The sequence below is a fragment of the Struthio camelus genome, chromosome 1 (assembly GCF_040807025.1).
Source record: "Struthio camelus isolate bStrCam1 chromosome 1, bStrCam1.hap1, whole genome shotgun sequence".
NCBI lineage: Eukaryota > Metazoa > Chordata > Aves > Struthioniformes > Struthionidae > Struthio > Struthio camelus.
Window position 1 is genome coordinate 14,378,672 of NC_090942.1, and position 15,148 is coordinate 14,393,819.

The window sequence follows — 15,148 nt, forward strand, 5'->3', positions numbered from 1 at the left end:
AAATCACAGTCATGTGATTGGATTTCAGGTGGAAGTGAAACAATTCACGTCCATGCACAATACTTTTTGCTGAGATCATTTCTATAGCAACAATCCCTTGAGGATAACTTGCTTTTTCACGGTGGTTTCACTCACAGACCTCCAAGTACTTCACAATGCTTTTCACTATTTATTTTCACTATTCATACGCTTCTGACTATTATCTATTACAGTGTTTTATACTGCTACAATTTTTTTTACTATTCTTTTACTAATGCCTTTTATTATCACTGATACTGACAGGCTTATTTTAAGGCTGTTCAAGAACATACCCCTTCTTTACTCTGAAAAAAAAAAGTACTGAAGTCAGTAACATTGATCCTTGGGTCTTGTACTACAGTTATTAACCTTTTGAAACCCTGAGTCAAATGATTAGAGCCAGGACATGAAGTTTATCTCTATCCAGCACTCCGATGTATCACACTTTAATTGTACTGTGTTAAGAAAATTTAAGCTTGTGTCAAAATATAGCAGTAGAAGCATGTTAATCCTTCACTGTGTAGGGGAACTGCAAGAGAACTGCAGAGATTTGTTAACATGTTTCCAAGTTCTTATTGCACCAAATGGTATAGTGAAGAAATCTATTGCTACATGTGACAGAAGAATTAAGAGTCATCCATACTTCTCCTCCTTGTATAAGCAAACCGGACTGCAAGAAACCATAGATCAGGGGCATTCTGATTTATTTGGGATAGATACGTTTTCTTGAGGTGAAGTTAGGTGCCACTAGCATTAGAATAGCCACTTCATTAACCAAAGCAAATCTCTAAATGTCAAATCATGTGAACTGGAATATTTAACAGGCAAGCCGTCAGGCAGAAATTATTTGTCGCATTGCAGGGCAAGGTTCAAGCACAGAAAACGCTAAGTAAACTCTGCAAATGCAGACACAGAAAACTGAGTAAACTCTGCAAATGAAGCATTGATAAATGCAAAGTTAATGAAGACTTAACTAGCAGAAGCTCCTCTTCATTCTTCTCCGGTATCGATGGAGCAAGAGAGCTGCACAATTTAAAACATTATTTCCTGTCTAACCAAAAGATATTTAGATTTCAAGGCAGCTAGTTAAAAGCAATAGAGCATTTCTACTAAGTCCTTATCAGGCTAATAATTTAGATTTCTACACAGCAGTTTCTTCTTTCCATTCTTCCTCTGTGAAAGGATCACGTGAAGCACAAATTTTGACCTATGTATTTCCACATAAAAAGGCCAGATATTTTTCTGGCTCTTGTATCTAAGGCTTATGAATTCATGCGTCAGGTGACTCGACTAATACTTCAGTTTCCTATGCTGCTTATTTTTCCTTTTCACTTTGACAAAGGCAATTCAACTAAGTCATCCAACATTGTGTAATATATTTATGTATTAGCACCTAAAAACACATACGACTTTATCACAGTCTTGCTGAATAAACAACGTAAAACTACTGTTTTTATCTTTTAGGTTTCTTTGAAGGAATTATCAGCTATGTGCATCAATCAGTTAAGAATTATTATGGTTTTAACAGACAAAATAAAGATTAGGACACAAAACCCTACCGACAAGAATGTGCAATCCTCTGCCTAAAAGTCTGAGGTGTTCTTTCCCGTCTGCGCAGCTGTCCTTGCAAGAGCTCTTGGTTATATATTGGTCTCTCCACACGATACCTCTGGGTTTGCTCAAGACATGCTTCATGTTCCTGAGCATGTTCCATAGTTGATCTCAGCGAGCAGGAATGAAGGAAGAAGAGTTCTACAGCCTCCTTTGAAAAACCTGTTGCATGCAAAAAGTTCGATCACTGAACGCTACTTTTTTGAACCTCTGGTTTGGCATTTCCTTTTAAACAGCATATTTTGACAAGCTGGATACCAGTACTTTGAATGCAATTTAAAAACACTGATTAGACAGCCTGTGTAACAGCAGTAAGTAAATAAATCACACTCGTGATCTTTATTATATAGAAGCCATTATTTTTATGCTTCTCTTAGGTGAAGAAAGCTTTTTTATTAGTCACTCTGTAAATAATTACAGAAACACAACATGGGAAGGTTACATTAATGATTATCTGCTTTTTCCCTCCTCAGTTTTTAAAACAAATTTCAGTATCTAAGGGAGATTACTTCATCGCTGAGTTACTTCCTGCTTACTTACAAACTGTCACATCCATCCCCAGAAGAGAGAACTCTTATTTTAACACTGAAAAAAACACTTCTTTTTTTCCAGAGAGCCAGTTGCTTCCTACATGTGTCCACTTGCTTTCCTCTCCCTCTGCTTCAGAAGGCTCTTTCACCAGATGGCAAGTGTCTCAAGGGGGCAAACTTCACTACTTCTTAAGATTTATTCTTCCAGTGCTTGTGCCACTTACTGCTATTCTCAGTCCTGAACCCACTAAAATTGGCATCACGAGATGCACAACAAAGTAACAAACAGTACTAGACAAGTAACAAACTAGAATGTATGCAAACATCTGGTTCATCTGAGCATCTTCAGGAGATATTCTTAATTCCTTACTCTGCATTGGCTGCTTCTAGAAATATGGGGCAAGAAACGTTAACTCTGAATTACGAGTAAAATGACTGGACTGCTATATTATTAAGCAGAGATGCTGGCTAGTACTACCTCTGATGACAGACTGTGAGCATAAAGTGATAAGGTATAAAGTGATAAAAGCAAACTTTCCCAAATTGGCTTTAAAAGTAAAGAACAGATCCCAGTTTAATCTTAGTAGCCCAGAAGCTGTGAAAGGACAGCGGTGATTGCCATAGGCCGTGATGTATATTATAACACTAAGCTGCAAATCTCTTCAGAGCACCAAGGTTTTTTCCAGGGGCTTCGTAGTTGTTGGTAACCTTGATCAAGAGCAGCTGTACAGAACCTAGGAAGCATGTCCTAAGAATCCTCTCCAGGGAGGAGACTGCAACTCTTCCTACCTACTGCTTCCCTCCAGTGTTCTTAATTTGAGGAACCAGAACAGCAATTTGCCAAAACGTTTCTACAGGAACCTTGCACAGACGTAAGTCTACAGACCCATAGATCGTTAGAACTGATATTCTGTGTGTGAACGTGCTCAAGATTTTCTAGCAACTTTACTTTAACTACAGAAGGTCCTAAGCTTCAACTTTCTCCTATAGCATTCAGGAGGTTATTTTCTCCTTACACCTAATTTTTTCTTCCATTTGATTGAGTTGCTGGTCGCATTTTTATCCAATGAAATAAGATACCTAAAACATATTTGTAAGAACAGTACCATGTCAAGGGTGCTATCAGAGCTAGTTACATTACCTTTGTGCTCCCGAAATACATTTTAAGCTGCTCTTGCATCTTTCCATGGTTTCAGTTCACTGAGAAGCCTGAATGGCACTTTGTAATGCTATTGTTTAGCGAATAGTATCTCTCAGCGTTATTATATATTACGCTGCTTTTTCCTACCTGCAGTTTTTGATCCAGTCCACATTAGAATCTAACCCACACTTCCTGAGTTTACCTACGAGGATGTGATGGGAGACAGTGTCCAAAGCCTTGCTGAAGTCCAGGTAGACAACATCCACTGCTCTGCCCTCACCTACCCAGCCAGTCATCCCGTCATAGAAGGCAATCATGCTTGACCAATCTGATATCCCTTTGGTGAATCCATGCTTTGACTACTCCTGATCACCTTCTTGTCCTCCGCATGCTTAGAGAGGGCCTCCAGGAGAAGCTGTTCCATCACCTTTCCAGGGATGGAGGGGAGGCTGAGAGGCCTGTAGTTTTCCGGCTCCTCTTCCTTGTCCTTTTTGAAGACTGCAGCGACACTGGCTTTCTTCCAGTCCTCAGGCACCTCTCCTGATCCCCATGACGTTTCAAAGGTGATGGAGAGTGGCCTAGCAGTAACATCCGCCAGATCCCTCAGCACTTGTGGGTGCATCCCATCAGGGCCCTTGGATTTACCCATGGATTTATGGATGTCAGGTTTGGACAAATGATCTCTAACCCAATCCTCCTCCAGCAAGGGAGAGTCTTCCTTTCTCCAGACTTTCTCCCTGGTCTCCAGGGTCAGGAATTCCTGAGCGCTGGCCTTAGCAGTGAAGACTGAAGCAAAGAAGGCATTCAGTAACTCTGCCTTCTCTGTATTCTTTGTCACCACGGCACCTCCTCCGTTCAGCAGTGGGCCCACATTTTCCCTAGTCTTTCTTTTGTTAATGATGTATTTGAAGAAGCCCTTCTTGGTGTCCTTGACATCCCCTGCCAGATTTCTTCCAACTGGGCCTTAGCCTTCCTTGTTGCATCCCTGCATACTCTGACGATATCCCTATATCATATATAGATCATAGCATACATGTAGCTTCACAGAAAGAAAGTGACAGACTTTACTGAAAGTGCTATTTTTTTAATCTAATGGAGAAAGATATAACCTGTATCAGTGGAAGAGCCGAAGCTAAGTGAATGAAAAAAATTCTTGCTCATATAGAAATAGAGAGAGAGAGTATCCAGTGAAACAGTTTGCTAAGAAGAGGAGTAGCTATTGATGGCTTCAAATCAAGACACACTCCTACTGGATCAGGTTTTGCCCCAATATCCTTCTACCAAGCCAAGCTCTTGAGTGCTGCAAGACAGAGAAGGTCAGAGCAAAGGATCGAATGGGAGCCCACGTAGTTTTCTCCTTGACCCTGCCAGGGAAGTGAAGGGCTTGAAGAGGAGTTGATGGATCCTGCGGGTCAACAACTGGTTGTGCGGCTGGCATTAACGATAGGGATTTGGCTTTTATGATCATGGGATTCTCTCTGAGGAACGAGGACTGCTTGGAAGAGATGGGATACACTTGCCCAGTTGGGGCAAAAGCATCTTTTCCAACAGGCCAGCCAACATGACGAGGAGGGCTTTAAAACAGGAATGATGAGGAAGGCACGTGGTGAGCAACAATCAAATGAGGAAGTGGTGGACTGGGGTGTCAAGGAAATGCTGCACGGTGACGTGAACAGGAGAAACCTCACGCTAAAAAATACAGGGCCTCCTCAAGCGAATGCACAAAAATGAGTGCATAAAGGACAGTATTACAGGGAAAGCACTCATAGCTTTTCTGAGAAACCTGCACAACTGGGTGCCTCTCTGAAGTGCTTGTACATTAATGCACACAGCAAGGGGAACAAAGAGGAAGAACTAGAGGTCTGCATGCAGTTGCCAGGCTACAATCTCAGTGGGATCACAAAGACGTGGCAGGATAGCTCACACGACTGGAGTGCTGCAATGGATGGATACAGGCTCTTTCGGAAGAACACACCAGGAAAGCAAGGAGGCCCTTTAGTTGAGAGCAATGAGAATACAGGGAGCTCTGCCTGGGAACGGGTGAGAGGCCAACTGAGAGCTTATGGGTTAGGATTAGAGAGCAGATCAATGTGGGCAACATTGTGGTAGGTGTCTTACAGACTACTTGATCAAAAAGTAGTATATGAGGTCTTCAGATCATGGTAAGAAGCCTCACGTTCAGAGGCCTTGGTCCTCCTGGGGGACTGCAGGCACCCTGAAATCTGCTGGAGGGGCAACATAGCATAGCATCAGCATTCTAAAAAGTCTCTGGAATGCACTAATGATAGCTTTCTGACACAGGTGGTGGAGAAGCCAATGAGGGGAGGTGTTTTGCTGGATGTCAAGAAAAAAGGAAGACTTGGTCAGGGATATGAAGGTCAGGGGCAGCTTTGGGTGCAGTAACCATGAGATGGTGGAGTTCAGGCTACTGAGAGGACAGAACAACTCAAATAGCAGGATAATAGTCCCAGACTTTAGGAGAGCAGACTTTGGCCTGTTTCAGGACCTCCTTAGAAGAAGCCCATGGGATACGGTCCTGGAGAGGAGTTCACGAGAACAGGTTGATTTTCAAGGATCAACTACTCCAAGCTCAAAAATGGTCCATCCCAATGAGCAGAAAGTCAAGTAAAAGCAGCAAACAGTCCTGGAAACCATTTTCAAACATATTAAGGGCAAGAAGGTGACCGGGAGTAGTCAGCATGGATTTATGAAGGGGAAAATCACACCTCACCAACTTGATAGCCTCCCACGATGAGATGAGTGGCTTGGTGGGCAATGGAAGAGCCGTGGATACTCTTTATCTCGAGTTTAGTAAGGCTTTTGACACTACCTCCCATAACACCTCATAGACAAGCTGATGAAGTACAGGCTAGGTAAGTGGACAGCGAGGTGGACTGAAAACAGGCTGAACTGCCAGGCTCAAAGGGTTGTGATCAGCAGCTCAAAATCCAGCTAGAGGCCAGTCACCAGTAGTGCGACCTGGGATTGATACTGGGGCCGATGCTGTTTAACATCTTCATTAATGACCTGGATGATGGGACACAGTGCACCTTCAGCAAGTTTGCTGAGGATACAAAACTGAAAGGAGTGGTTGATTTCTCAGATGACTGTGCTGCCATTCAGAGGCACCTGGAACAGGCTGGAGAGTTGGGCGGAGAGGAATCTCATAGAGTTCAACACAGGGAAATACGAAGTCTGGCACCTGAGGAGGAAATATCCCATGCACCAGTACAGGCTGAGGCCCGGACTGGCTGGAAAGCAGCTCTGCAGAGAAGGACCTGAGAGTCCCGGTGGACAACAATTTGAATATAAGCCAGCAACGTGACCCTGTGGCAAAACAGGCCAACAGCATCTTGGGCTGCATTAGGTAGAGTGTTGCAAGCAGACTGAAGAAGCTGATCATTCCTCTCTGCTCAGCATTGGTGAGGCCACATCTGGAATACTGGGTCTAGTTCTGGGCTCGGTAGCACAAGACAGACATCGTCATTCTGGAATAAGTCCAAGGAAAGGCTACAAAGATAATTAAGGGACTGGAGCAGCTGAGAAGCTCAGAAAGCTGGGACTGTTCAGCCTGGAGAAGGCTGAGAGGGGATTTTATCAATGGGTATAAATACCCGATAGGAGGGAGTAAAGAGGAGGGAGCTAGATTCTTCTCATTGGTGCCCAGTGACAGGACAGGAGGCAATGGGCGCAAACTGAAATACAAGTAATTCTGAACAGGCCATTAAAAGAGATCCTAAATCCACCCAATAACTATAGTTGGATGTTGGATGAATCCATTTGCTGGATTCCATGTCATGCCACTAAGTTCATCTTAACAGCCCCCCATAACCATGTACTCTGATGACCATTTTGAATACTAAGCAGTGGATAATACAATGAAGATGAAAGTTTCTAATATCACCCACTTCTTTGCAAAAGCGAACACAGAACAAGGACAGAGCAGCTTGTTTACAACAGACAATACACGCCTCCATAGAGCATCAGATTAGCAGCATTTTGTGATGTTTGGAAGTGTTTCCAAGTGTTTTCTGACAAATCACTGCATTGCTATTCAGCAAAGATATCCAAGGCCTGGAAATCCAGCCTTGTCCCCTCACTCCCCAGATGCTCAGGGAAGAGCAAAAGCCTTTTTCATGTCTGTTTTCATTTCCCTGAGGACTATTACTTCTGAAAACTCCCAGACCTGTCCAAAGCAAGAGAGAGGTGATCTCCGGGCGTTTGTGGGTCCAAATTAACAGTGGAATACTGCTCATGGACAACCTTTGAACTTAGCAGCAAGGATTAAAATTAATAAGCTATAAGAAACACTACCATTAACTTTATCAGCCAGATAAGAGTTGAGCTGAAGTAGTTAAAAGCTACATGCAAAAGACCTAAGCATTGGCGATTCTTTATCTGACTGTTGGAGATTCTTTATCTCACTGATAAAGGCCTGCTCTTAGCAGCCTTTACTGCTGTTATCAAATTGGAGGTGTTAAAGAAAAAAAAAAAAAGTGAAGCAAACATTTTACAACACCATTACTAACAATTAAGTACTTTCTCTTCCCAGTCTTAGTCGATAAAGTAGGATGGTCAAGCCATCTACACTAATTCTTGTAGATCACAATGATTTTTGGTCTGGTCTATATAAACAAGAATACAGCCATAAAATTTCTGTGGACCATGATTTGGACACTGTGAACAATCAAATATAAAACGGATACTAGCTCATTCTTCAGATTCAAAATATTAAATACAATGAATAGTTACGGAAACATGAGAAAGGTACTGCACGGCTATTGCAGCCTTTATAGGCTTATAACTACAAAACGGGGCAGTTCTCCTGTGAACTACATAACTAACCTGACTAGTAGGCAGATCCATTGACTTGCCTATTTTAGAAGAGCAGAAAACCTTTCTTCTGGTGGCTGAGCACAGAGCTGCTAGCCACTTTAAATACTGGAAGATCGTGGGTGAAAAGTACTCATGCATTGTATAATACTAGGAAAACATATCTGTGCTGGGGAAACCTCTGAACTGTAAAGTCTATGAAGTATTCTGTATCTTTGTTTAAGCTTACAAGTAAGGGTGACTGCCATCAGCCAAAGGGCTGGTGGAAATATACTGTCACTCTGTGTAAAATATGTCGTCCCACACATACACCAGAAAGCAGAGTTACTGCAAGGTCTGTTCCTGGTGTCTGAACACATCAGACACAGAAACCAAGCAAGTTTTAAGACCCAATTCTTTCATTTATTTCATTCCTCTCCGGCCTTATTCCCCAGTACCATATGCCCTTCCACTTATCACCTTTGAGTCATCATAAAATAATACCAAACCAGAATAGAAGTGTCTGGTGGTTGTTTTTTTGTGAGTGGTTTTTTTTTTTTTTTTAATACAAGCAGAAAGCATGTACAAAATGACTGGACTGGGTCATAAGGAATGAGATCGCTTAGTTTCCCTAGGTTGTGCTTATCATCCCCGTTTCTTCTCCACTACTCCCACTAAATTCCCTAATGTTTAGATCTGTAGCCTTCACATAAAGCTTCAGTTTAGAAATAACTTCTGAACTAAACAGAATTTTCCTTGTGTAGATCCTAAGCTGAGAAATGCACTCTAGGAGACATTACAGCGAACGAGGGAGAGGGAGAGCTACATGAATTCATGTTATCTACTGACAGGAGCACAACAACAGTGTGTGAGGCACAGAGATACTCGTCTTAGAAAATGGCAACAAAACAGAACTCCCCAAAATTATGTCACTGATAAGGGTTACTATTTTATGTTTCTGATGCTTGCAAAAAATAAAATACTTTAGCCTCTAAAGATTTACTCCATGAATTCGTTAGTATCTTAATGTCATCTGTTATCAAATAGCAATCTTGTGTTTGTTTTCAACAAGGGAATGCTTTGGGAACATGATTATTGAGCTGTTTAATCAATTTCACACAAGTCAAACATCTGGAGCACTCTGAACAGCAAAACACAGGTCCCTCCTCTTGTCAGAGGTAGATAAGAGATGGCCTCAGTTTCCAGTATACACACTTTCATAACCTTGAGAGCCTATGGAAATCTGAGCATTCATGTTCCTGGCTTTTTATGGCTTTAGTGAACTTGGGCCTGAATCTGCCATTCCTACCCTTATCACAACATTTCTTTTCAACTCTAAAAGCAGTAGCTAGAGATAGTGGAATCACACAAGATAACAGTACGGTAGCACGGCTGATGACTCCTCTGCCACGCTCAACCTGACCGATTAGGATGTAAAGCCCTTTACGGACCACAGGGAAAAGAAATCATTAGCTAGGTGCTCATTTCCCCTGAGCCAAACTACTCCCCAAAGCTTTGTTGGAAGCAGTTTTCGTTGTAGACATCCAACTTCCTGACCAGGGCAGAGAACATAAATTAAGATCACTACATATGCAAGAAGCTAACCTAGAACGATTTCTACAGTCCATATGTCCTCAGTGAACCAATGACCTCCAGCAGCTGGACATTTGTAGTGCTTGCAGCTCAAAATAGCTAAGCCCTCCTGGCACGCCGTCTGTCTTTTCTCGTAAAATGAAACAAGCAAACACTTACTAAGCGTCTGACTGTGCCGAAGGGAGTAGTTGCATGATACACCTTATTCAGCAGTAAAGCCACCTAGAGTCCTCCCTCTCCACATCACACACTGTTTCATCAACCTTGTTTACATACACCACAGCCTCTCAAGTGGCTGCATCAAGCTAAAGATTAAAAAAAACAAGAAAAAAAGGCAGAAGGCATTTATTTATAAACGTGATCACTGCAATGATCATGTTTATAGTGCAAATCTCTCAAGCCATAGGGGCAGCTGAGGGATAGTGAACCATAGCACAGTCATGGGAAGAAATGACTGTAGGGGAGGGGGTGGTTAGGATGACACTCTTAAGTTTCTATTCCAGTTTAACTCCTGAAAACAAGGCATCATCTATCTACCCTACTTAAATACTAAGAGGTTGGGAAATCTCTCCAAAGATCTTCTAGTAGGATTTCTTCCTAGCAGTTTCAGAAAGGATTTGCCCCTTTGCCTAACAGGCTACAGCCACTACCATGCCCCTGAAGATCTGTCTTTTCTAAACCAACAAAGAACTTCAACACAGGGTAGGTATTCCCTAGAAGAGTGGTAAGGATAAATATTTATCCAAGCCATAACTTTCTTCCTGCTTGTTTTGAGACAGAGGTTCAACTTCCTTGTCAAGGCAAGGATCTCCATTTGAATGAAACTGTTAGCTTTTGGCAACTGTCACTCCTACCTTATTTTTTCCGAGCGTGCTAAACATCAAACCAAAGCCTACAAGAGCAGCGAGTGGGACCTGACTTGTGACTGGTCCTGCCCTCATTCATGCAACTGCTGTTTGGTTAAGATTATGTTATCCAAGTGATAGCGTCTTCCTGTCTCCTATATACTTAAGGGTGTTGCCTCATGTTCTGGAGCTGATTGCCAGCCAGTGGAAATGACCTTCCTCAACATCCTGATGCCAAGGTTACACATACAGGCCAAGAGCGTGCAGCAAACTGCCTAACTGCTTTTTCCTTGAAATAACTAACGTTCATAGTAAGCAGAACGAAGATGTAGAGAAGCTTCCTAGACAAGTGTGTTTCACCCCAGCCCCCTGCTTTGTTTCCAGACTCACCTTATGGCTTCACATTTTTGCAGAAAACACAGCTCACACAAAAAAGCAGTATGAGGGCTGACACTGCTTGTGAACTGAAATATCAGCTGTCACAGAATAAGTGTGGTAGCCCTTTATGTCTTCCTAACTACAGGAGTAATCACAGAATGGTTGAGGTTGGAAGGGACCTCTGGAGATCATCTAGTCCAACCTCCCTGCTCCAGCAGGGTCCCCTAGAGCATGTTTCCCAGGATCGTGTCCAGACGGGTTTTGAATATCTCCAGCGAAGGAGACTCCACAGCCTCTCTGGGCAACCTGATCCAATGCTCTGTCACCCTCACAGGAAAGAAGTTTTTTCTCATGTTCAGATGGAACTTCCTGTGCTTCAGTTTGTGCCCATTGCCTCTTGTCCTGTTGCTGGGCACCACGGAGAAGAGTCTGGCCCCATCCTCTTGACACCCTCCCTTCAGATACTTATACGCGTTGATCAGACCCCCTCCCCTTGGTCTTCTCCAGGCTGAACAGGCCCAGCTCTCGCAGCCTTTCCTCATAGGAGAGATGCTCCAGTCCCCTCATCATCTTCGTAGCCCTTTGCTAGACTTGTCCCAGGAGCTCCATGTCTCTCTTGGACTGGGGAGTCCAGTGCTTGACACAGCTCTGCAGATGAGGCCTCCCCAGGGCTGAGGAGAGGGGCAGGATCACCTCCCTCCACCTGCTGGCAACACTCTGCCTGATGCACCCCAGGATCCCATCGGCCTTCTCAGCCACAAGGGCACACTGCTGCCTCATGCTCACTTGTTGTCCATGAGGACTCCCAGGTCCTTCTCGGCAGAGCTGCTTTCCAGTCCTGTCCTGGTGCATGGGGTTATTCCTCCCCAGATGCAGGACCCTGCCCTTGCCTTGGTTGAACTTCAGCAGGTTCCTCTCTGCCCAGCTCTCCAGCCTGTCCAGGTCCCTCTGAAGGGCAGCACAGCCCTCTGGTGTGTCAGCCACTCCCCCCAGTTTAGTATCACTGGTAAACTTGCTGAGAGCGCACTCTTTCCCTTCTTCCAGGTCATTGATAAATACGTTGAACAAGACTGGACCCAGTACTGACCCCTGGGGGACACCGCTAGCTACAGGCCTCCAGCTAGACTCTGCACCACTGACCACAACCCTCTGAGCTCTGCCATCCAGCCAGTTCTCAAGCCACCTCACCGTCCACTCATCCAACCCACACTCCTGAGTTTACCTATGAGGATGTGATGGGAGACAGTGTCAAAAGCCTTGCTGTAGTCCAGTAACAACCCTCTAACTTTTATTAGTTTATTGATTTTCTTTAAAGAAATGGCACCCCAATCCCAAATAGTGCTGCTATGTAACATGGACAATATACAGAAATTGCTTTGGACTGGCTCCAGTTATTGATTTGCGCTGAACACTTTCATGTGTTCTTCACAGGTCAGTTAAAGGTTCTTTGGTAAAGAGTAGAGAAATAATAAAATAATCTAACAGGCTCCTGCCCTGGCAATCACACTTCAATTTCACTAGGCTATTGATGCACAGGATTTTCAGATTTGACAGGTCAGGTCTTCATAAATCAATGGCATTTATTAGGCAGAACTGAAGACATGTATATTCTATGAAGAGCTGTAAGAGAATAGCAGTGATCACCATCCAAAGATGCGGTAAAGTCAGCCCTTAGCTGGGAACCCATCCATCAAAATATTACATATACAGAATTCATAAAGATGTCAGTCACAGAGTCAAGTTCAAATAGAACTGTATAGACAAAGATGAGTTGTTCAATTGACTCCTCAGCGTGTTTGGCAGAACAGCCCAGCATGAATGGATTCCTGCTGCAGCTAACACTGAAATAGGCTGCAGCAACCAAGGAATGAAAAGAGCAACAAGGATGCCTGGGCTGAGGCTCCTCAGCTGAAATGAAGAAAGGTTCAGCGCATTATTTTTTGGCCTGACTACCTCTTGCAAGAGCCCTTTGTCCTCAGAAACACATCTACAAAAGAAAAATTTCACCAGAAAGTGGTAGTGGTGGGGGGGAAAAAATCAGACTCACTACATCTGTAGTAAATTGAGACTCAGGTCACCTGTTCAGATATACAGATACAAGTCCAGCACTGCAATACCATAGAGAAAAAGACCATGAGCACCAATTTTAAACATGATACTGGTAAAGAAAAACATCCGTAAGCATATATTACAGAACTGAAAACAAACAAGTAATATAGTGCAAAATTCCAACTTGAACTATGAAACAGGCCAGAGATGGAAGATAAAAAAAACAGGCAGGGCTTGGAAAACCATCCTGAAGCCAGAGCTGTGCAGCTACAGCACTGTCCTAGTAAGAGGGAGATGCAGGGTTAAACCCCAATAGGCTGAAGCAGTAGCTGAATTCAGGTCTATCTTTCCCTGGGAAAGGACTTTAACCATGTTTTGCCATAAAGATATGACAGCAGCAGCAAAATTTCAGTATTTGAAGAAGACATTACAGATACACGCATCTATGATTCCTGGCTCTTCAGGCATGCCTCTTGAGTACGCTTGAGCTCAGATATAAGTCAGAACAGGAGCATGGCACGTGCTCCCTATTGGACACCTCAGAATAGGGATCCAGGTTCTTCCCTGCACGGTATATGGTTTGGGTTTTAACTCTGCTACATGAAAACAAGGTGCCCAAAATTCAAGTTTTGCAACTAATGAGCTAAATCCTTAATTTGATCTGGCCCTACTATACATCCTTGTTGCAGTACTGTTTCAGATGAGAGAAAGTGCAATCTTTGATTTGGATCAGAAAGTTCACTCCCATTGTTTTAGTTATGAGAGTTTTTCTGAGACGCCTCAGCCCCAAAAGCCTCAGAACCCGATTTCTGTGAAGTAAATGAACACAAACAATTTGACATTAGCTCTAGCCCAAACTAGATGCCAGAATCATGGGTTTTAGACTAATAGATTAATGTCTAATAATCAGCTTAAAAAACCCCCACAAAGAATGCAAACAAAAATGGATACGAAAAATGGTAGGCAGCAGTCACAGCAGAGCAGCAAAACTAGAAAACTTCACCCACCACTTGTGCAAAACTGGCAAGAATTCTTTAGTGAAGGTTGGAGAAACATAGACTCCATTCAGTTAATGGAAATACAGATTCACTGTCAAAAAAACCTCTCCAGGTAATTATACTATCGTCTGTCACATGGAAGGTCTTCCCAGCTTGCTACTGCACAAAATGAAAGAAATTGTTACGTAAATCTTTGAAAATAGCAGTCTGAGTTGCTGCATAAGGCAATTATTCAAATATATATTCTTATGATCACTAATAATCTTATTAATGTAATCGACTTGCAAAAACCCTCTGATAGCCTGCACAAACTTACAGTTCTGTCTTTCATAGCAGGGATCCCATGGAGATACTTGACACAGCTATACAAACAGACATTGGTATTACATGGACATACAGAAAATAGCTGCACGATCTGGACTTTTCTGCTGATGGAACACTTCTGAAGAATAAAAAGCTATAGACAACTACTTAAAAATAGCAGTAGCAGCAGGTCCTGTAGCAGTATTAAGAAACACTACCGAGAAGATAGGTTGACTATCTAGCTGGACAACATTATGCTGGCTAACAGACTTAGAAAAGGAAACACATCAAGATAAGGAAGGTATTTATTTCAATTACTGTTAACGAGGAAATCAGTAGATTGTAACAAAATAAAGCTTGAGAATTTTTAGGCTCAGCATGGTCTTCTTGCTCTGAAGGTTATAAATCTACCAAATCATCAGACAGAGAAACATGTGCTTTAGAAAAACAGTTCTTATGGAAAGATTCTAACAACAATAAAATGTAAGAAAAAGTAGCAGCCAGCTGTTCATCTGTACTAGATCTGGAAGGAAGTAAATGCTGGAAGATGGAGAGATGTCAGCAAAAAGACATTTGTGTAAAGCTATTCAGAGAAAATTGACTCATATAAAGGAATGTTGGCACCTGTGAAGGCTACTGAACCTTGAGTTGTGAAGTAAAGCAACTTGTTTCAGTTTTGGAGAGAAGATAGCTTAATTAGTGGATAGGAGTGAAAGACCCTGGCCTTTCTCTCTGTATGCTAACGTTAGCGCATGAAGAATGACCAGACAGCTGAAGTAGCACAAGTTATTCCTAGGACTTCTGCATATTCTCACTTAAATCATCAAATCCACCTCTACCGTACATCCGCAAATACAGTGCCATTGTCAA

At 42.7% G+C, this 15,148-nt stretch overlaps 1 protein-coding gene across 4 annotated transcripts in view; it reads right to left on the reverse strand.

Moving 5' to 3' along the window:
• The window catches only part of SLC26A5 (solute carrier family 26 member 5), a 39,632-nt gene that overhangs the window by 21,558 nt on the left and 2,926 nt on the right, over positions 1–15,148 (reverse strand). For all 4 annotated transcript variants that reach the window (XM_068929487.1, XM_068929475.1, XM_068929367.1 and 1 more), the window contains one exon: positions 1,578–1,791. In XM_068929487.1, coding sequence (XP_068785588.1) covers positions 1,578–1,732 — 155 coding nt within the window. In that variant the 5' untranslated portion in view covers positions 1,733–1,791. The remainder of the gene's footprint in view (positions 1–1,577; positions 1,792–15,148) is intronic.